At 47.3% G+C, this 24,400-nt stretch overlaps 1 protein-coding gene across 1 annotated transcript; it reads left to right on the top strand.

The window, feature by feature from the left end:
- Nucleotides 1–4,523: 4,523 nt before the first annotated feature.
- tfpi2 (tissue factor pathway inhibitor 2) lies at nt 4,524–12,187 on the top strand. The gene is made up of 5 exons (XM_084326882.1): nt 4,524–4,667; nt 4,897–5,067; nt 6,185–6,364; nt 7,751–7,924; nt 10,866–12,187. Exons 1-5 carry the CDS (start codon nt 4,595–4,597, stop codon nt 10,937–10,939), a joined length of 672 nt encoding a protein of 223 aa, XP_084183008.1. The 5' UTR covers nt 4,524–4,594; the 3' UTR covers nt 10,940–12,187.
- Nucleotides 12,188–24,400: the final 12,213 nt, after the last annotated feature.

Here is a 24,400-nt window from a genome sequence, read left to right as displayed (position 1 = left end):
CTAACTACACACCCTCAAGACCGCTACGCTCTGCATCTTCTAACTACACACCCTCAAGACCCCTACGCTCTGCATCTTCTAACTACACACCATCAAGACCCCTACGCTCTGCATCTTCTAACTACACACCCTCAAGACCGCTACGCTCTGCATCTTCTAACTACACACCCTCAAGACCCCTACGCCCTGCATCTTCTAACTACACACCCTCAAGACCCCTACGCTCTGCATCTTCTAACTACACACCCTCAAGACCCCTACGCTCTGCATCTTTTAACTACACACCCTCAAGACCCCTACGCTCTGCATCTTCTAACTACACACCCTCAAGACCCCTACGCTCTGCATCTTCTAACTACACACCCTCAAGACCCCTCCGCTCTACATCCTCTAACTACACACCCTCAAGACCGCTACGCTCTGCATCTTCTAACTACACACCCTCAAGACCCCTCCGCTCTACATCCTCTAACTACACACCCCCAAGACCCCTCCGCTCTACATCCTCTAACTACACACCCTCAAGACCGCTACGCTCTGCATCTTCTAACTACACACCCTCAAGACCCCTACGCTCTGCATCTTCTAACTACACACCCTCAAGACCCCTACGCTCTGCATCTTCTAACTACACACCCTCAAGACCGCTACGCTCTACATCCTCTAACTACACACCCTCAAGACCCCTACGCTCTGCATCTTCTAACTACACACCCTCAAGACCCCTCCGCTCTACATCCTCTAACTACACACCCTCAAGACCCCTACGCTCTGCATCTTCTAACTACACACCCTCAAGACCCCTACGCTCTACATCCTCTAACTACACACCCTCAAGACCCCTCCGCTCTACATCTTCTAACTACACACCCTCAAGACCCCTACGCTCTACATCCTCTAACTACACACCCTCAAGACCCCTACACTCTGCATCTTCTAACTACACACCCTCAAGACCCCTACGCTCTGCATCTTCTAACTACACACCCTCAAGACCCCTCCGCTCTACATCCTCTAACTACACACCCTCAAGACCCCTACGCTCTGCATCTTCTAACTACACACCCTCAAGACCCCTCCGCTCTACATCCTCTAACTACACACCCTCAAGACCCCTACGCTCTGCATCTTCTAACTACACACCCTCAAGACCCCTACGCTCTGCATCTTCTAACTACACACCCTCAAGACCCCTCCGCTCTGCATCTTCTAACTACACACCCCCAAGACCCCTATGCTCTGCATCTTCTAACTACACACCCTCAAGACCCCTACGCTCTGCATCTTCTAACTACACACCCTCAAGACCCGTCCGCTCTGCATCTTCTAACTACACACCCCCAAGACCCCTATGCTCTGCATCTTCTAACTACACACCCTCAAGACCCCTACGCTCTGCATCTTCTAACTACACACCCTCAAGACCCCTACGCTCTGCATCTTCTAACTACACACCCTCAAGACCCCTCCGCTCTGCATCTTCTAACTACACACCCCCAAGACCCCTATGCTCTGCATCTTCTAACTACACACCCTCAAGACCCCTACGCTCTGCATCTTCTAACTACACACCCTCAAGACCCCTATGCTCTGCATCTTCTAACTACACACCCTCAAGACCCCTCTGCTCTGCATCTTCTAACTACACACCCCCAAGACCCCTATGCTCTGCATCTTCTAACTACACACCCTCAAGACCCCTACGCTCTGCATCTTCTAACTACACACCCTCAAGACCCCTATGCTCTGCATCTTCTAACTACACACCCTCAAGACCCCTCCGCTCTGCATCTTCTAACTACACACCCTCAAGACCCCTATGCTCTGCATCTTCTAACTACACACCCTCAAGACCCCTCCGCTCTACATCCTCTAACTACACACCCCCAAGACCCCTCCGTTCTACATCTTCTGGCCGCCTCAGACCCTCTCATATCTGAGCTCCTGAGGGTCATGGAAGAGAAGCAGGCTATTCTCAGTCCTCGCTTCACAATGGTGGAACAAACTTCCCACCAGTCAGGACAGCTGAAACCCGGCCAATTTTCCATTGTCCACTAAAAACACACTTCTTCAATCAATATCTGAAAAGAAGAAAAAAGAAACGAAAAACGACTAACCTTCATGCAGTCTTTTACTTTTATGCACTTTGCAACTGAGTAATAATCTACCGTGCCTATATTACTAACCTACTATGCTGATATGTCTTTACTACTATGCACTCAAGACTGTAGCACTCAAGTGTCAACACTGTTTGATGAACATTGCTACTCAGCTGAAAGAGTTGTACCCTTCCGGCTGACTTGTCGTACAGAACTTGTACGTCACACTTTGGATAAAAGCGTTCAGCTAAATGACTAAATGTAAACGTAAAACTCAGTATGGAGTATTGTATTGTATTTGTACAGTGTAGATCGACTTAGGTTAGCTAAATATATTTGTGCCTGTGTAGACTTAGGATATAGTGTGTATATTATACCAAGGTGGGCTGTACATGCGTGTATAGTGATATTACTGATAGTATTGATAGAGCGTGATATAGAGTATAAATACAGCTCACCTGTTCAGAGATCCAGTGGAGATTTATCTTTATATTTATCTATATATATGTTTTTTCTAACCTGTCTGTACCCCCTCCCCCCCCCCCCCCTCTCTCTCTCTGTCTTGCCAACTAATATGGTAGAATAAAGCAGGAAGCCAGACCAGCACTCTCAGGTTTCGACAATTTTTTATCGCAGCCGAATACAACAGACATGTTTCGGAACAGGTGTTCCTTCTTCAGTGTTAATGGCTAGCCAACTAATATGGTGCAATGCTATACAGCTCATTGGCCGCAGTTGTCATTTCACCTGCTTGTCGATTACAATCGCCTGTTGTTTGCCAACCATGTACATGAAATATGAGATGTTACATCTCTCATCATCCATCATCCTTCCATCCCTCCTTCGATCATCCTTCCTCCAAAAAAAAATCACAAAATGTCACTTTAAAAAATTTAATCTTAGAAACACTTTAAAAGAAGGAGGTACTGTATAGTTTAGATACATTAAGAGTTAACACTGTAAATTGTATATTGCATAGTAGTATAAGAACCAGTTTCTCAGGAACCTAGCATGTATTTTTTTTTTACCATGCATATCTTGTGTCTTATCAATTTTATTTTTTCTATGCCTATTTTATTCTATTTTATTATTGTATTTTGCACAATCAATGCCGGCAAGACCACCCGCATATGCCCTGGTATGTATGTGACAAATAAACCTCTTGATTCTTGATTCTTCTCCTATACTCCTCATCATCATCAACAACAATATCTCTATAAAGCCCCATACGTGAATGAATGAATGAATGAATGAATTAATGAATGAATGAATGAATGAATGAATGAATGAATGAATGAATGAATGAATGAATGAATGAATGAATGAATGAATGAATGACAACTTTATTTAACAGATTGCAGAATGGGTACAATACAGTACGGCTCAATACACACAATTGTTAAGGGGATGCAGACCAGAGAAAGACTTGCGTCTTGTTTACATCAGGGTCCCCCATTTTCAATTCATAGCTACATTTATGACATACACAACATACACAACATATGGCATTTATGGCATAGGGGCATACATGACATACAGGAATTTAGTACTGTTACATTTGTGACATATATACAGTACTGTTACCCATAGATCCTGACAGAGTATATACATATGATGGGGAGGGGACTGTACATTAGGAGGAGGTGGGTGGGTGGGAGAGAAATATACATATGGTGGGGAGAGAATATATACATACGGTTAAACCCACTGCAACGTCTCTCACATTGCTAAAATTCACCAGTTCAGTCAAATGGGATATGCCTATATGGCCAAGTGATATCTGGGCTTACTAGGTCACAGGCGGGGCTAAGTCACTCATCATTACTTTCCCCCCCCCCCATAATGTACAGTTTCTACGTCAAATGTATATACTCCCTTTTCTTGACTCCTTCTGTATCACAAACAGTACTGTATTTGCAAATCTGGTATGTCATAAATGTATAGATGTAGCAGTACTGACTATCTGTATGTCATGTATGTCATATATGTCCTGATGAATTGAAAATGGGGGACCCTGGTGTAAACAAGACGAAAGTCTTTCTCTGGTCTGCATCCCCTTAACAATTGTGTGTATTGAGCTGTACTGTATTGTACCCATTCTGCAATCTGTTAATAAAGTTTTCAATCAATCAATCAATCCCTGTCTTACTATTGGCACCGAGCCCACACTGTAGTAGTATGTCGTTAGTCAGAGAATGAGACTTGACTTTCCCACGGTACTTTGGTTATATTATTAACTTCACGCGTAATGAGAAACGTGAACCCGTGCGTAAATATTACAACCGCTGCCTACGATATATGATGAAAGTACTAAATTAATCACCAATCCGTGTTGGATTCCTTGTAAGTGACTCATTCCACCCCCGCCCCTCCTCCTTGGTAAACTTCCCTTCGGGTCGAACCCTGAGACTATAAAACGGCGCGTCGGGGACGGTTGGAGCCAGTGTCACACTTGTGCGTAAAACTGTGGAATTACTAAACCAAGCTTAGAGAAAATGGAGTTTTCCTTAATAACACTTTTTGCACTTTTCACGTCGCTTTACAGCGTGGATGCGTCGCCACCGAAAGGTAATGTAAATTAATCAAATGAGCGCTTTTTTATAGTGTTTTCTTTTCAACTCTATACTTTGCACAACTTCAGTCAACGACGCCCCCGCGATGCGTCAAAACGTTTAATCATAATTTCGTTTGAGATGCGTACAAATTGTACATCCATTGTTCGGGGGGGGGGGGGTTGTTTGGTTATAATAAGGTTTTATGTAGTGTAATAATAAACGTGTCTTTGTTGTGTTTCCAGAGGTGTGCCTGCTCCAAGTGGACGAGGGACCGTGCCGCGCCGAGATACCCCGCTATTACTACAACACCATCACGCAGAAGTGCGAGGAGTTCTACTACGGAGGCTGCCAGGGCAACGCCAACAACTTCAGGAGCTACGAGACGTGCCACAAAACATGCTTTAAAATACCAAGTAAGTCCTGTTGTTACTCCTCCAATGTACAATGAAAATGGGGGACCCTGATGTAAACAAGACGAAAGTCTTTCTCTGGTCTGCATCCTCTTAACAATTGTGTGTATTGAGCCGTACTGTACCCATTCTGCAATCTGTTAATAAAGTTTTGAATCAATCAATCAATCAATCAATCAGTTTCTACGTCAAATGTACCTACTCTCTTTTTGTATCACAAACAGTACTGTATTTGTAAATCTGGCATGTCATAAATGTATATATGTAGCAGTACTGTCTATCTGTATTGTTATGATGAATAATTAAAAATGGGGGACCCTGATGTAAACAAGACGAAAGTCTTTCTCTGGTCTGCATCCCCTTAACAATTGTGTGTATTGAGCTGTACTGTGTTATTGTACCCATTCTGCAATCTGTTAATAACGTTTTCAATCAATCAATCAATCAATCAATCAATCAATGAAACTTTGTTGGCCCAATAGGGTTAGTGTTTAATCTAGGCTGTTTGCATTATTTTATGATTTTTTTTGCTATATATACACCGGTAATTCACTACATCATTTGTGGTTCCAAAACAGATTGAATTCAAGTTTCAAGTTTCATTTAGTTTTTTTTAAGTTTAATTTGTCACATATAAGCTATATATACATGTACATTACAGTGAAATGATTGGTTCTGTATTGTGCTTCATACGGTAAACAAAGTAAAAAGAATAGAGTCCAAATACTATACAAAATATACAATATACAAACTAAAGTGCAAAATGCAAACAATGAGGTACAAATGCAAAAAATAAATAAAAAATGAGGTATGGATGTAGTGCAAATATTTAGTAATAAATAGATACAATGTGGTGCATGTCGTGGTGTGAAAAGTGTTTAAAGTGAATCTGAAGTGAATGTTAAAGGTGAGTGTCTAAAGTGAGTGTGTGTGCGTGACAGTGGATGTGTGTGCAATGCATATATAGATGGTTGGGTTAGTGTTGAATTGGATTGGATTTTCTTTTGTATGTGCCCGTGAAAACTACGGGGGGGAGGGGGGGGGGCGACGACCAAATCTGAGGCAACACAAAACCAAATCGTCAAAGTGTTAATCGTGTGGTTGTTGTCCTCCTCCGCAGAGATCCCTCAGATCTGCAGGTTCCCTCAGGACACTGGGCCGTGCCGCGCGCTCTTCACGCGCTACTCCTACAACATGACCTCCGCGCAGTGCGAGCTGTTCTACTATGGCGGCTGCCAGGGCAACAACAACCGCTTCCAAGACCTCACGTCCTGCAAGGAGTACTGCAGTCCTCACAAAAGTATGTGAAAAAACACTTCTATATGAACTGAATGCTTATTGCGTGTGTTTAACGGAGGTACGGCGAGTCTAGCCACAGTCACGATGGACTTCAAAGTGTTGTGAAGTGGCTGTGGACGTTAGCGGTACTGCAAGTTAAACTCACTCCCCCTTAAAAAGGCATCCAGACACATTACCAAGAAGTGAATTCACCTCTTGGTCTAGTGGTCTGCGATGTCGCCCTGCAGCACGGTGAGGCCGGGGTTCAACTCCCACTCGGGGCGATCCCTTAACAGGGGTCGAATCTGAAACACAACGCAGAGCAATACGAGACCGGCTACACGTGAACTCTGTACGTCATGTGTGTCATTATGATGAATTGAAAACGGGGGACCCTGATGTAAACAAGACGAAAGTCTTTCTCTGGTCTGCATCCCCTTAACAATTGTGTGTATTGAGCCGTACTGTATTGTACCCATTCTGCAATCTGTTAAATAAAATGTTTTTTATTTTACATACTAATTGGTAACTGCTGTACATATCTGGCTTGAGCTGGGATGTTTGAAATGTCTTAAATTAGGGCGATTCAAATTCCTAAAAAAAAAGGGAGGGTGGAATTATTGGAAAGGGAACAAAGAAAGACTCATCACAGCCGCAGGAGGTTTTGGTGGAAAACACTTTTATTATTCAGAAGTGCAGCTTGACACAATAACACAGATACCAGCCGACCGCATTGTTGCGCTACACCTACATATACAGTTCCTACCGCTCTGGGAGAACTCTAAAGTTTCTTAAGTTGAATATTGAATTGAATTGAACACCTTTATTTATCCCCGAGGGGAGATTAAGATGTCCTTTACAGCATAAACAGCGTAACAGCAATTTAAAAACGGCAATTAAAAAACAGTTTATACATAACATATAACATACACTTATTACTAGTATGTGTTAAAAACAAGATGGACAAGTACACAGGGATAAAAATATCTAAAATAGGACTAAAAAGAGCTAAAAAAAAAAGTGGTGAAAAAGAAACAAGTCCAATCATGAATGTGTTGTTAAATAATTAAATTAGTTTGTTACAGTCAACAACCCAGCTCCTCCAGTCCACGGCAGTTGGCCCGTTCTGGCCCTGCCTGGTTGTGGAGCCTGATTGCCACCGGCACAAAGGACTGCATATAGCGCTTTGTGCTTATTAGTTATTATAGTATTATATATATATAGTATATATTACTATATATAGTTATAGTAGTTATTACGTTCCACCACAATTATGTGCTTTCTCAACTGAAAAATGGGCAGAATCTCAGGTTGAAACCGAAAAACTACCTTCTTTTGGTCCAAAATAAAAAAAGGTGGTGAAACGTATTATTCACAGTTTTTGCCGTTTGTTCCGTCTGTTCCCCAGCCGTCCCCGTGCTGTGCCTGGACCCGCTGGACAGAGGGAGGTGCGCGGCCACGATCCCGCGCTTCTACTACAACAAGTCGAGCAGGATGTGCGAGGAGTTCGTGTACTCGGGCTGCGGAGGCAGCAGCAACAACTTTGTCTCCAGGCAGAGTTGCATAGACGTCTGTGGAAAAGGTACATAATATATACATGTCGTTATCGGTGCTATAGATCACATTCAGCCACTAGATGTCGCACTAGAGCACCAGTATGTCATTTATCCAATCAGGTGCATGATGATACAGGCACCTGATGTAAACAACAACATTCATTTTGGACCCGCACATTTTTTTTTTAAATGATAAAATTCATTTAACTCATTCACGGCCAGCCGTTCTATCCATCCTTGTACTCAATGGGCCACCGCTGTAAGAGATAGGGATTTGCACTGTGCGTCGCGGTGTTTGCAGGGCTATATCTATATTCTATATATTATAGCTATGGAGACAATACTATGGCTCATTTGACATTAACTATCACTCGTTCACCATGTGAAAAAGAATACATTTTTTTCATTTGTACGTTTGTGTGTTATACCGTGGTGAATATTGTATAGTTTCAGAGTGATCCTAGCTAATTCCTAGTAACTGTGTAATGGAGCGATATGTGAATTTTGCTAAAAGCATTCGCGTTGCTCGCCTGGACACGCTACTATTTCCAAATCAAAGGTATATAATAGGTATTATGTTTCATCATGAATGCACGAAAGGGGGGGGGGGTAATTTTTTGATGCTTTGATCGTCACGGCATACGTTTTGGAGTATGTCACATATGATCTTTGCGATCGATGTGAAATGATTGTTGGATCAAAGTAGGATTGATGTCATATAATAATAATAATAACTTTATTTGTATAGCACTTTCCATACAGAGGTTGCAGTTTAAAATGATTCAGTTTAAAAATAGTAAAAAAATTATAAAATAGAACGGACATAAAAAATACAGGCATGAGCGAGCATAGCAAGATATGGCAAATCACAGTGTTTCACATTAGGATCTAGCATCCTAATAGGCTCTCTATTCAGTAATACTCCTGTAATTCCCAACATACTTCCCAGTACATATTGCTGTAACTTTAGTGATATTAGATCACAGGGACACGAACCCACACTGTAACTTTAGTGATACTAGATCACAGGGACTCGAACCCACACTGTAACTTTAGTGATACTAGATCACAGGGACTCGAACCCACACTGTAACTTTAGTGATACTAGATCACAGGGACTCGAACCCACACTGTAACTTTAGTGATACTAGATCACAGGGACTCGAACCCACACTGTAACTTTAGTGATACTAGATCACAGGGACTCGAACCCACACTGTAACTTTAGTGATACTAGATCACAGGGACTCGAACCCACACTGTAACTTTAGTGATACTAGATCACAGGGACTCGAACCCACACTGTAACTTTAGTGATACTAGATCACAGGGACTCGAACCCACACTGTAACTTTAGTGATATTAGATCACAGGGACTCGAACCCATACTAATATAGTCCTTACCTTTACTAGGAGGTATCCCAAAAAAAATATTCCAATTGTCTGATCGCGATTTCCAGTATTGATGTCGATCGGGACCCTGACATGAAATGGCACAAGATATGCCTCAAGTGTGCTGAATGCGTTTCGAAGTGATCGGATGAAGCGATTTACTTGGCTTGATCTAAATTCTCCGCCCCGGATGAAATTAGATGTGACACACAGTGTGAAATAAGGTTTCAAAGGGTGGGGTCGATACTGCCACCAAGCAGGATGCGGCCGGTATTGCACTCCAGGGATCTCCGAATGATTTCCTACGGTAACGCAGAGGTCCGTGAGCCTGTAATGAATAAAAGAAAAAAGGATCTAAAAACGAGTTTACTCGTCTTTGGCGCTCAACGCATGGCGGCCAAAAACGAGTTAACACGTCTTTGAAGCTGAATGAGTTAATAAAAATGTATTTTTTTTATTTATTCTGCACCTTTGTAAAAGCGCTGTGGATGTATTATAATAAAAAAAAAAGAGAAATAAAAAGATTACTCTACATAAAATGTTATCTATAGCAGCTTTAAGTTTGTGAGAAATGTAGCCGTGTCTCAGCGTCGGAGGCATGTTGTCGCTCATCGCTGTTTCCAATGCAGCCGAGGGCATCTTTCATGCACATCCCTCTTTCTCACAGGAAGATGAATATCTACGTTTCGTGGAGCCTTTGAAATGAGGAATTAATAAGACTTTATAAATATAATTATAATAATATATAATAATAATAATAATTACCCATTGGCTACTCTTAAATCCAGCCCTCCATATTTGGCCCTTTTTGTTCGCCTGAAAATGAAGTGTTTCTTTGAACATAATTGGCACCTGGTTCTCATCTTCATCATCAAACAACAAGTGACCTTCTCTGAGATCGCCGTCGGCATCAACAGAACCATCTACAAAGCTTGTTTGTTTGGCGACAGTCGATCACAATGTTATAATGTCTCAAGGGGATCCACTTGAGGATGAACTTAATTTGGTTTTGATCTCTGTGTATACTTGTGTGTTTCGCTATAATCGAGTGCTTAAGGGAACACGCCCCGACATTATGGGGAAATGTGCTTACCGTCGTCTCCAGAGTCAGACAATAAGATGGACGCCAATTCCCTCTCTGTGTGTTCAGTAGAAAGCTGTCCGGCTGCAAGCTAGCCTACTGTAGCTTAGCAGAAATGAATGGAAGCGGACACGGACCACTAGCCTATAGCTTAAAACTTCGGGAGAGGTGTTTTTGGCCAACGGCTAGGCGAGCTGGTCCGTATCTGCTTCCATTCATTTGTGCTAAGCTATAGGCTAGCTTCCAGCCGGATATCTTTCTACTCAACACACAGAGAGGAAACTGGTCTCCATCTTCTCGTCTGACTCTGGAGGAGAAGGCGGTAAACACATTTCCCCGTAACGTTTGCGTGTTCTTTCGGGTTATTTTGCAACATCGTGAACAAGACTGGACCGTTTCCTCTCCCCGTTGTGTAACGGCACGTGTGTGAGATAAGGACCGGTGGAGCGTTCGCCAAACTAATCCTGTTGTTGTTCACTCTTTTTGTTTTTCAGGAGGAAAAAAGCACGTGAGCAAAAGACAACGCATTAAACGGACCAGAAATCCCATCGTCTTCAGGCAGGCTTAGACGAGTCCCAGCTCGAGTCTCAGGAACCCCTCTCTCACGTGAGAGCAGCGAGAGCAGTGTACCGGGAGAAATGTTTCACGCCCGGTAGAAACCTGTGCCGAGGTAGAAATGTAACCCCCCCCCCCCCCCGAAACCTCTTTATTTTTATCGTCTGGTGGGGGGGGGGGGGGGGGGGGGCTTTGCGTTGACCGTTAGGCGTTAACCGCACGCAAACTGAAACCCTCTTGTACTTCTGCAACATAACAATAATAGATTACAAGACAAAAAAAAACACAATATACCGTGATATATATACATCGTTACCGTCCTAAAGACATCTAAATATATCATGGTATGAATGACGTGTGTGTGTGTGTGTGTGTGTGTGCATACAGGTATATGCTACCGTGTGGTTGAGATGTCCGAAAAGTAGTACTTGCACTGTTTTCTGCAATGTAGACGTCGGTCACCGTGTTAATACGGTGTGCGTGAATGAAGACTATAATGGCCAATAGGAATGCGTGTGTCGTACAGTGTTTTCTGTACCTTTAAGGAGTGTCCCCACGACCCCAGTACTGTTCCCACCCAGCGTGTATTATTGATTTAGAAACCCGCGCCCTCTTTCCTCCATCCTCCCTTTGTGACGGTCGCTTGAGAAAGTTTGTCCGTGGGAAGCGACAGTTGTGATTGGAGGGAAAAGAAAAGAGGGCAGGGTCTGAGATAGACATTGGTTTGAGGTTGTTGGACGAGGTGTTAACTGTTTCTCCATATAGAGACTTCTGGGATCGAAAAAAAATGCAGGAAATCAAGTGGCTTTGCTTTGATCTCCAACATGTCTCTCGGTGTCTTATCGATGTCCTATTTTATTTCCTGGTATCAGTCTTTTATCTGTGCATCCCTAGTGGCCAACCATTCAGATTAATGTGAATCAATGATCCAACAGCAGTATTTTGGCAGTATTATCCAAAGGCAGGCTGTAATGGCACATACATTTTATTCGCCATGGCAACTATATATTATTGTGTATATATATATATATATTTTTATTCAGATTTTCTTTTTTTAAAGCAAGCCTTTTAACATGGTTTGATTGTATGCCATTGGTGGCGTTAGTTACTACTGTACTAATGTATGTGTTTATTGATACACAGTACTGTGTGTATGTATTTTCTTACCATGTTATACATTCTGTAATTAATTTGACAACAGTCTTTCTGATTGGCTGAATCTGTCCTGTTTGTTTAAATAAACTTTTGCTTTTGTACTGTTGCACTATTTGTTATTATTATGGAGAACTTACTGGACAATACTTGAATGATGAATAGTTAATATGCAATCCTTTGGATGAATTTCTAATTTAAATATGTGCAAATTATGCACCTTATTCTCACCATATTCCTAGTATTCCATCACAGACAACAGGTGATTGTAGAGGTGGAGCAGTTGTCTGGTAATCCGGAATTTCCCGGTTCGATTCCCGCTCCTCCCGGGCAGCGAGTTGAAGTGTCCTTGAGCGAAGACACTTAACCCCTAACTGCTCACTGTATTGTACCCATTCTGCAATCTGTTAATACAATTTTCATTCAATCAATCACCGCGCAGATTGATTGATTGAATGAAAATTGTATTAACGGATTGCAGAATGGGTACAATACAGTACGGCTCAATACACACAATTGTTAAGGGGATGCAGACCAGAGAAAGACTTTCGTCTTGTTTACATCAGGGTCCCCCATTTTCAATTCATAATGAATTGTAAGTAAGGGTGCAACAATCCATTCTTTGTGGATCTAGCCCCTTGAAGTCCACCGTGACTGTGTGGATATACTCGGAGTCGCGGTACCTCCGTTACACCGACCTGCTCATCTGTATACTTCGACACGCTGCCGGGAGAAGCCGTAATTTAACCGGGAACCTTCTAATTACCAAACGGCCACCCTACCTCCTGAGCCACTGTCGCCCCATAATAAATATACAGATGAATAGACACTAGAGAGTCTCGTTTCAGAGTTTCCTGCAGGGTATTCCATGAGGGAGGGGCAGAGATGACAAAGGCAGATCTACCAAGTTCAGTAGCACCTCTAGGCACTCTTAAGTAACTCTTAAGAAGTTTAGAGGTTTACTTAAGTAAAGTAACTACCTATAACGCAGGGGAAGTTTAGAGGTTTACTTGCAGGCCTGCCTGCAACAGTCTGTGACTGTTTTTAACTCAGCCTCTGCAATTTATGCACTGTTCTTTTATTCTGTCAATCTGTGTCCTGATTTTATGCCTATGTTCATTTTATACTATATAGATAGTTATTAATATTTATTATTGTTATATTGTAGAAATGTGTGCATCGATCGAAATGTCTGTAAAGTCTCGACGACATTGAAAATGAGGGTGACCTCGATTGTCTTTTCGAGAATAAATAAAGGTCGACGAAGTGTAAACCAAACTTCAGCCGGTGATGTTCCCTCTCGCAGAGGACCAGAAGGAATTACTTTTTACGTCAGTCCGTCCTTTTGTCACCAGAGGGCTCCCCAAAGGGAAGGAAGCGAGGGGAGGGATTTAAAATGTGATGCAGCCCGCGTTCGTTTCCTCCACTTTGTTAGGCCTCTTCCCTTCTCCACTAATCTTATAGCCTCTTCCCCGCTTTATCTCGCTATGCTTGGCTGAGGCCGTTAAAGCTTATTATTAATGGTCATTTCAGCGCAATCTCGAACGGGGAAGGAAGCAATTACAGATTGCAGAGGAGTGGTAAGGCTACTACTGCGACCGATTCACAACAGCATTAATACTCGCAGGGGAAGCGAGCGGCCGGTAACATGATGTATAATTGGCTAAATATGAATCATGACCTTATGGGAATGTTCCATAAATTATATAGGCCAATCATGCTTCCCGCAATTATGTTTGCGACACCATGCACCGTATTAATCCAGAGTAATCGTCTGGTAATTCCGATACAGTTTTGGTCACATTTAACTCGCAGTAGCAGAGCATCCAAACACAGTAACACAGGCGCAAAGGTTAACCTTTCACTACCACACTACAGAAGGTTAACCCTTTCACTACCACACTACAGAAGGTTAACACTTTCACTACCACACTACAGAAGGTTATATATTCATACTGGCATCGCGTCCCGCTCTTAAGCCATACCGAGATATACCTCATCTCATGTACCTAGTGTACTCCATCAACGAATAAAACCAAATACACCCAGCACCTGCCAGGCCCCGCCCCTACTGCCGTACTATATAGTACTGGGCGTGGCCACCACTCACTCTTCCTCTATTTTCGTTTCCATCATAGCGGATGCAAGACACCCTATGCAACTAGTTGTTATGAAAAGTTTAGATAATATTGAGTGCTTACGGATATTTGCTTACCCCTGGAATCTTCGGCGTATGTTCCAACGACACGTCGGGTCTATTCTGATGTTCCCTCGTCTTGTGGCAGCAGATCGAGGGACAGCGTGCAAGGTTGGCTATCGAGCCGGCTCGCACACAGGTAGGCCCTGTGTCATCAAGCATTGATGCTAGTGTTAGTAATGCTGGTTTGTTTTGTTACACAACCGAGTTGTGTGTCGGTGCCAGGGGCGGGATGGTTTGGTGAACGTTCCCCTGAAGTGGACGGTTTCCAAGCGATCCTGGAGCGTGCTGCTAAACACTAATGCTAACGCTAATGCTAATGCTAACACTAATGCTGAAATGCTGGGCACTGTTCTAATGTTCCCCGCCGTGGGATGTTGCCGCTTTTCCCTCCTCTTAACCGGTTCATTGATGAAGGTCAGTCGGTAGCTAATGTGGGGGGTTTTGCTGAGTCCTATTTTACCCTTTTTATGGGTAAATGAGTTGACAACAGGGTGCAGGGCGGGTGTGCCGTGGCTAGTTAGCCAGGTAGCATCGATCCTGTGCCCCGGCGGGGTTGGACGGTGTCCCACCCGGAAGCCGATGCTTGAGAGCGAGTCGGCCCGGCGGGTGGCAGTAGAGCTATACTGCTGCAGGATGGAATTTAGCGGCGGCCAATGAGGTGGCTCAGCTGACTGTTTTCTGTCCACATTAGCGTCGAACGCTATGCTATATTGGGATACTGTTTCTGTTCTGTCTCTCTGCTATGGGAATGTCTGTCTATACTACAGTTTTCCCTCCTCTCAACCATTCATGCTGACGGTCAATCGGTGTCTACTGGGGGAGTAGTGCGGGGGGGGCTTTGTTTACCTTTATGGGTAAATGGGCTGAGGTCTAGGGCTGGTGTGCTGTTGTGAATATTATGAATGAATGCGGGACTGGTTCTCTCTGGTCCGCCTCCCCTTAACGTTGTGTGCATGGGCTTGCCCATTCTACAGTATGTTTGTGGTGTTAGTTCATTTATTCATTAACCCCTTCATGGTGCACACCACAGTGGAGGTTGCTGGTTGCAACCACCACTGGTGCTCCGTGTTAGCATCAGTCCTTTGCTTTTGACATGTTGAAACAGTGCCCCGCCCGGCCGACGCCATGAGGTGGGTTGGCCCGGCGAGTGGCTGGTGGGCTGCTAAAGCCTGTACCGCCACGGTATGGAATTGGCAGTGATTAGTAACTGTTACAAAGGGTCAGATTAAACCGAATATATATATTTATTACTTGAGATATATTGTATAATATTTGTATATCGTCTGATATCCCTTGTATATTCTTTGTATATATACACGGAATATCCCTTTACCTAGGTACAGGCCAGACCATAATATTCGTTCTCCTATTGGACAGCGACCCCTAGGCGCCAACGGCCATACCCCCAATGGCAAGTTCAAAGCTACCGCTAAGACATGTCTCAACATGTCCAGGTTTGCGCAGTAATACGAGACAGAACTGAGGTTGGCACTAGATTATTCACCTTACGTATAAATACGTCGCAGGTGGATACAGCAGCACTTAGTAACTTAGACAAAAACGTTGAAGCCTTCACCACGATACAACGTGCCGTGAAGTGGGCCCCTTTTGCCCCTAAATAGAGCCTTGAGAACCGCGTGCGAATAGATAGCTAAAGTGTCAGAGTTTAACGCTGTATCGTCGAGTTCGACTTATTCTATTGTAAAGTAATAGTCTATTATTTATAGTGTATCGTGCGGCTACCGTTCTACAGTGACCAGCATTACCACCGGTTCGTCGTACTCTAGCTAGTGCACTTATCCAGGCTGGGCGGCCTAAACTCGTGCCGCCATCCGAGGAGTCCTAGACGAGAACCGTTGGATATGTACACCGGAGAACCTACACCGGCGAATGCAGAGCCTTTTCCGGCTGGATTATATTGCTTTGGTACTGTGGCTGCTGGAGCAGAGAACCGTCTACCCCACTGCTGTGTGGGATCTACCCTGTGAGGAGCACCATCGAGCCCGCCTCTAGGACCACAGAGGCTGGCTAGCTTTCATCCATGCTGTCTTGCATACTGGAGTATAGCTGTTGCTTTGTCTACGGACCAAGGGATTATTGCACTGGCTCCTGTATCTGGAGTCTCTTTATTCCTCGTTGATCCAGACTTTTGCTCCCGAACATTCCTCTCCCCTGCTGGCTTACAACCGGAGGGAACCCCTTAGTATCTCCAGCTGACTACGAGTGTGCCTTATGTAATTCTTATGCTACAGGTGGTGTCAGTTATACCCATCTTATTATGCTCATGGACTTACGCTCTTGACCTACTTAAGTGTTCTTCGCCATATAAGCGCAATTCATAATTCTCAATTTGTAACCTATTGTTGCTGCTCTAATAATAAATACCTCTAAATAGAACTTTCTTTGTCAAGCCGTATTCTTGTGTGGGTGTTCACCAGATATACCGTGTACTGTATGGCCAGTAATTAAAGTACATAACTAAGTAGTGGTTTAATGATACCATACTCTCAATACAGTCAGGGAATTGTACCCCTCAGTTACAATTGGTCCTTCGAGCCGGAGGAATATCAGTGTAATATCTAAATATAATATTGATATTAACCATGGCCAGCGGTGAACACTCCACAAACGGCTCTCCTAAGCTAGAACGCCCGCAGCGCAGATGTCAGCCACCTCCTTACCTAGAGGACTACGCTGCCAGTCTAATACCTAGCTTTATACAGACGTTAAATGCGGAAAAAGCGGATAGTAAAAGCATGTCAAACCCTACCGACCAGGCGACCTTGCCAGTAGAGACCCTAGTGGGTTCTAACGTAACTGACCAAGCTCACGGGGGGGACCAGGAGGGACATGACATGACTATACCCCCCGACAACGTCAACGGGACGGTCCCCGGAGAGCTCCAGGATAAAGAAAGCGTTCCAGGGACGGAACCCGACCCACTACCAGAAGAGAAGCGCGCCCAGGAGATAGACCTCCTCGGAGCGCGCCAGGAGAACGGATCTCCAACGAGCACTGTCAGAAGCTGATCACCTCCATCAGTGTCTTCCCCCAGCGAGGCGGACAAGATGCTGGCGCAGGCATTCATCGCCACCCTGGCAGCCTCCACTGAACGCGATCGACTCCAAGCACAGACGCTTAGCGAGCGCGAACATTCTTCCATGGAACAAGAGCGCCTCCGGGCGCAACAGCTAAGTGAGCGCGAACACTCTACTATGAAAAGAGAACGCCTGCAGGCTCAACAACTGAGTGAGCGCGAACAATCTGCAGACCAAAGAGAGCGCCTTCACGCGCAACTCCAAGCGCAAGCCCTTAGTGAACGCGAACACTCTGCAACCCAGCGAGAGCGCTTCCAGGCGCAGCAAAGGAGTGAAGACGACCGCATACGCCTGGAGACCAGACGCCTCCAGACGGAAGAAAATATTGAAAGAGACCGCGCCGATGCCCAGCGCGCCGCCGCCGATGCACAGCGCGACACCGCCAATGCACAGCGCGACGCAGCCCAAGCCCAGCGCGAAGCAGAGCGCGACCTCGCTCACATCAAGCGCGAAGCAGAGCGCGACCGGCTACAAGCGCAGATAATGGAGCAATTGATTGCCAGGGCGACACCCCCTCTCTCCGCACGGAGCTCCAGGGCATCGTCACGACAAGGGTCTAGGGCACCTTCCCCTACCCGACCAAGTGACCCGGAGCCCGGCCAACAGAAAGAGCCTATCCACGTCTCCGAACCCCCTCCCCGACCGGTCCATGCGAGACCCAGCAACGGGGAAGAACCGGCCCATGCCGCCGAGAGACTGAATAGACGACTTCAAGATCTAGAAGACCTAGCAGAGGAAGAGGAAGAGGAGGAAGGTCAAGCCTACCAGCAGCATCGTACTCCACAGGACCAGGAGGTCCAGTACAGCCCAGACTTTACCCCCGAGGCCCTGCGTTACAGACCCCCGACTCAACTCAGGGGTGAGTTTGACGCACAGCCAGCCCCGAGGAACAGCACCTGGGTACCCGGGCTTTGGTACCCACCAAGTACCAGCCCACGACGACACGTACGGGGAGACTCGCCCAGGAGGCCTCTCCCCCAACGCTCACCGATGTGCCAGCCATCCATGGCATCGTACCTTGGCACACCGACGTTCCCGGATTTTACGCACGAGGACAGAGCACAGTACACGGAATTACGGATGTGCTTAGAGACTATGATGTCCGACGTCCCTGATGAGTCGTACAAATATGCTATCCTCCTCAAGCACCTCAAGGTGCCCAGAGCGCATAATATAGCGCTGGCATATTCCAACTCAAGTACCCCATACACCGCGGCTCTAGTAGCCCTCGACCAGCGTTATGGACGCATATGGGACTACGTGATACAAGAGATAAGGAATATTGACCGTCTCCCCCCAGCCACAGACAATCGCTCATTGGATAACCTCTCTATCAAGGTACAATCCCTGGTAGGGATGCTGGGGTCCCAAAAGGAAAAGGGTAGAAACGAACTGTATGCTAACTCTAATGTAGAAAGGATATTAGAGAAGCTCCCTCCAGCCCGACAAGAGCGCTTCAGGCGGCAAAGAGACCACCGTGATCCCGACGGTCCCGAGCCATCCCTCCTAGACCTGGCCGACTTCCTCGCGAGAGAAGTCAGCAGCCTACGACTGGATACGTTCGTGCGGAGTGGACCAAGCCCCAGCGATGGACCTCGGAGATCCAACGATAACCGCAGGCTGGTGACCGTCATGCACCAAGCCGAATCAGTACCGCAGAACAAGAACCACAACACCCCCTCGACGAAAGAGAAGTGGAAGATTGTATGCCAGTACTGCGAGAAAGAACATTGGTTGTCACAATGTGACACTTTCAAGAAGATGACCGCCGACGAGGTGAGTCAATGGATAAAGTCCAACCGCCGCTGTTACCGCTGTGCGCGCAGCCATATGGCAGCCGAGTGCCGCTTGAAGAAGAGGTGCAGCCGGTGTGACGGCGCCCACTTGGACGTCTTGCATGACAGCAACAGGAAGAAACTCGCACCCCCAAGCAGCACCAGAGTAAGCGTCATGTATATTGACCCCGCCAGCAGCGGGAGCTCCCGAGTGCTCTTGAAAGTGGTCCGAGTGACATTAAGCTACGAGGACAAGGTCATGGACACTTACGCCGTCCTTGACGACGGGTCAGAAAAGACTCTCCTCCTCGCATCCGCTGCAGCCCAGCTGGATCACTAACGCTTTCACCAGCCAAGACATAGGCCTGTCGCGGTACACCTACCCCATCCCCAAGCTGATGGAAAAATACGTACACCTGCGTCAACTACCTATACCGCTCATCGACGGCGCCACCCCGACCCTGCTCATAGGATCCGACCACGCACAACTCATCGTCCCAACGGACCGGGTCCACATCGGGCCCAGAGGCTGTCCAGCAGCAGTCGAGACCCGCCTAGGATGGACACTACAAGGCCCCCTCTCCAGGTCTCCCAACCGACCAGCAGCCACTCGCTGCCTCCACTCCAGAGTGACAGAAGAAGACACCACCCTCTTACAGCACGTCGAGAGGCTATGGACACTAGAGACAATGCCCTTTAAGAACGAAAAGAAACACATTCGTTCCAAGGAAGACATTTATGCCATAGCCCTCCTCGAGCAGAGGACAAAGAGAGTCGAGGTCAATGGAGTGATGAGATACGCAACTCCACTCTTGAGGCGAGAGGGTATGCCCACCTTCCACGCCTCAAAAGAAGCGACGGAGCGATATCAACTGAACACCGAGCGGCGCCTAGCCAGAGACCCCGCTCAAGCCACTGTGTACCGCGCTGAGATTGACAAGCTAATCACAGCGGGACACATAAAGAAAATTGACATTCAAGAGGCCGATCAGACGACCGAATCATGGTACGTGCCCCACCACAAGGTCCACCACAACGGCAAGGATCGTATTGTGTTTAACTGCAGCTACCAGATCGGATTACAGAATCTGAATAAAGAACTCTTGCCCGGTCCGACACTCGGCCCCTCTCTACTAGGCGTGTTGCTACGTTTCCGCCAAAACAAGGTGGCCATCAGCGGCGACATCAAAGGGAAGAGGACAAGCCCCTGCTGCGGTTCTTATGGAGAGAGAGGATCGGGGATGAGCAACCATCCATCTATCAATGGGAAGTCCTCCCTTTCGGAACCACATGCAGCCCATGCTGTGCTACGTTCGCACTGCAAAAACACGTCGCAGAGGACCCAGCAGCCGACGAGGAGGTCCGACAAAGTGTAGAGAGGAGTTTCTACGTGGACAACATGTCTGCAAAGCGTCTCGACGCCAGAAGAGGCCGAGGCCCTCCTACTCAAGCTCCGCGCCTCCCTGATCAAAGGCGGCTTTGATCTCCGGCAGTGGGCCAGCAGCGACCCTCAAGTACTGCGCAGCCTCTCCCCAGAGAACAAGGCAGCAAGCAGCGAGACCTGGATGGCGACCATCCCAGGTGAAGCCCAAGAAATGACATTAGGACTAGTCTGGCGCTTCAAAACAGACTCGCTCCATTATAGACACACACCCCTGACCAAGGAGCAGGGAAGGTCGATTTCACTACCGACCACCAGACGGAGTGTATACAGAACACTCGCCAGACAATATGACTTGTTGGGATGTATTCTACCTTACACCACCAGGGCAAAAATTATTGTGCGAGAGCTGTGGGACAAGGACCAGGGCTGGGACGACCCCATACCCGACCACCTTGCTTCCACATGGAGAGAGTGGGAAACAGAACTCAACTCGCTCCCAGGTGTCAACATACGCCGCAGCTACTTCCCACCCACAGTGCGGCTGGAGACGTGCCAGATGGACCTGCACGTCTTCAGCGACGCCTCCGAAGTAGCCTACGTATCAAACCGGCCCTTTCTGTCGGGGTCCCCTCTTGGGTGCGATTGCCTCGTGGGTAGTGTCAGGGTCAGATGTCCCGACACGGAACGCTCTGCTCGCATGGGTCCAGGGTTGGCTACGCACAGCGGGTGGGACCGGGCCGCCTATCTACAGTTCCTAGCGGACCTGCGCCACATGGCGGCAGGTGCGTTGGGAGTGTCATCACATATGGCTACAGCAGTACCATATGTCGAGGTGGATGGAGAGAACGCTGAGGCAGGGACTTGTATTTAAAACACAACCCCACCCGTTTTCGGGTTTGGTACAGACCCTATTGTCAGGGTCACCAGCAGTGACAGCTCTGGTCGACGAGATCTGATCTCTGTGGACGAAGCAAGCCATCGTCGTGGCGTTTTCCTCCCGGTGTTCTCTGGTGCCAGAGAAATCGGGAGGGGGGGGGGTGTCAGACCCATGTTGGACCATGGGAAGGTTCAGTATTTTTTGGATCGTCTCCTACCTGTTGAACACTGTCAGGTGGGGGTCTGGTTCTCCTCCATAGACCTGTAGGATGCGTGTTCGTATCCCCGATCTTCCGTCCTAGGGCTTACCTACGCTTCCTTACAGGGTTAGCGTATTAGTACCAGGGGCTGCCGTTCGGCTTTTCTCTGGCTCCCCGCATCTTCACCAAGTGCGTGGAGGCCGCACTGGGGCCTCTGCGTCGTCAGGGGTTACGAAGTGTATTCTGCCCTGCCGACGTTCTGGTCCTTGGCGGTCAAGGTGGATCGTTAGGTCTCATGCCAGGCAGGGTTCCTACCAGCCTGGGGTTGCTGTTGACTGGAAGTAGAGTACTCCTCTTCCCAGTCAACGGGTGGAGTGCTATGGGCATCCCTCTCAGAGGGTGTTGCGACACGCTCGGGAGGTTCCGTCCTAGGACGGTTACGGCGCTGTCCGTGATACGCCTGCTCGGTATGAGGGCATCTGCTCATTCCGTGGTCCCTCTTGGCCTCCTCTTCACCCCAGGAGGAGGTTACGGAAGTGGTTCTTTTCCAGTATGGAAATAGACCCGGTGAGAGGCAAATCAGGACGGACAATACGACGTCAGTGTCGTATATCGACAGACAGGGAGGAGTACGCTCCCCCCATCTGCACCGGGCGGCTGGCTATGGGCGTTCTCCATCTGCGCGGCCTGAGGGCTCTCCACATCCCCGGCAGGGTGAATGTGGGTACAGGTGTAATGTCCCGGGCGGTCCTCACCCTTACGGGTGGGGATTATGTCCGGACATAGTCAGGCAGGTCTGCGACCGATGCCGTGCCGCCTGGGATTCTTTCCCCCATACATTTGTTAGGTCAGTTGTTGGGGCGAGTACGTTGAGGAGCGCAGGTCCTTGATCCTGATTACGCCGGACCGGGGCGCAGCTGTGTGGTTACTGGTCCTGATCCAGCTCTTGGTATCCCGTCATGGCCTGTTCCTTGGTCATCGCGGGCCTTCTCTCAAGCGCACAGGTCTCTGTGTTAGTTCCCTGTGCTGGGCCAGCTGCTGGTGGGTTGGCTGGTGAGAGGGTGAGTATGGAGAGGATGGATCCTTCTGTGGTTGGTACCATCCGGAACGCGCATGCTCCCTCCACTATCGCGGGTTACACGGGTAGGTGGCGTATTTTCCAAGAGTGGTGTAAGGCCACCCTCTTGTGAAGCCTTTCCTGCTTGGCGTTGACGCCTTAAGCCGGTGAAACGCTCTTTGGCTCCGAGCTGAGCTCTTCAATTGGTCCTCGGTCGGTTGTCCTTGGCCCCGTTTGAGCCTCTTGAGCAAGCGCTGTTGGAACGGCTGTCGTTCAAAGACTGTGTTCTTGCTGGCCATCACCTCCGCTAAAACGCGCGGGTGTGCTTTGTGCTCTCTCGGTACGGCCAGAGTGCCTGTCTTTCGTTCCGATAGCGGTGCCACTCTGCGGCCTAATCCAGCCTTCATGCCTAAAAATATCCGGAGTGCTTCCGCTCCAGGGATATTATGGTTCAGGTGTTTCATCCGCCTCCTCACGCTAGTGAGTTGGAGGCGGGCCTTCACCTGTCATGTCCGGTCCGGGCTTGGGGGTTTACCTCAGCCGTACTCAGGGCTCTCGTGCTGGTAAGGCACTGTCGAAACAGCGCCTGTCCCATTGGTTGTGCGAGGGCATTGCCCTTTGCTTCACGTTGGCCGGGTTGGCTCCCCCTGGGGGCGTCAGGGCGCACTCCACTTGTGGGGTGGCGGCTTCTGCCGCTCTCCTAGGTGGGGCCTCGGTGGAGGACATCTGTGCTGTGGCTTCATGGTCCTCACCGGGTCCCTTCGTAAGGTTTTACCTCATGGACATGACCGGGGGTTCTGTCTCCCAGGCGGTTCTGAGGTCTGTGGCCTCTCCTGCTTCCCGTCCTTGGTAGGGTAGCAGGCGTGTGTGGGTGTGGGCCACAATGTGTTGTGTCACACGTGGTTCCGCCTGTGCTGTGTGTTCAAGAGGTTCTAGTTCCCTCTTGCTCGCACTCGGGTGGAGTTGACTGCGCCCCCTCTTCATTAGGAAGGATGGGGTGACGGGACTCCCCTCCCCCTGATGTGGGCTTACGGGTCCTCAGGGGGTGCATTTGTCGGGCCTCGCGTCCGCTCTACCCCATATCTCGGTATGGCTTAAGAGCGGGACGCAATGCCAGTACGAATATATAACGACAGGTTATGTATATAACCTAGTTATATGAGTACTGGCTAAGCGTCCCGCTCTTAGCGTGCCCTGAGTTCCCTTGGGGAAACTTTTCTTTGGAAACGATTTTTTTCGAGGAAGAGTGAGTGGTGGCCACGCCCAGTACTATATAGCAGAGATGGGACCAAGTCATTGTTTTGCAAGTCACAAGTCAGTCTCAAGTCTTGGTACTCAAGTCCAGAGTCAAGTCCCAAGTCAAGAGAGGCAAGTCTCGAGTCAAGTCCCAAGTCAAGACTGACAAATCCCAAGTCGAGTCCCAAGTCCTAACCTTTGAGTTTCGAGTCCTAAACAAGTCATAATACGCGCTTCACCAAAAATATTCATTATCAACTTGTTGGCAAAACATAATCTAATTACTATAAATGTAATAATATTCAGAATCAGGGTTAGTCTTACAACTAGATACATTTGGGCAATAGCTGCTTGAGAAAACCAGTTCAGGAGTATATTGAGAAAAAAAATTAATAAGGATCACCATATCCATTAAGGTAGGATAACAATAACTGTTACAAAGGGTCAGATTAAACCGAATATATATATTTATTGCTTGAGATCCCTTGTATAATAT

This window comes from Notolepis coatsorum, assembly GCF_963971535.1.
Source record: "Notolepis coatsorum genome assembly, chromosome: 13".
NCBI lineage: Eukaryota > Metazoa > Chordata > Actinopteri > Aulopiformes > Paralepididae > Notolepis > Notolepis coatsorum.
The sequence above is the reverse complement of the archived record's forward strand: the minus strand, read 5'-3'. Positions and strand labels throughout refer to the sequence as shown.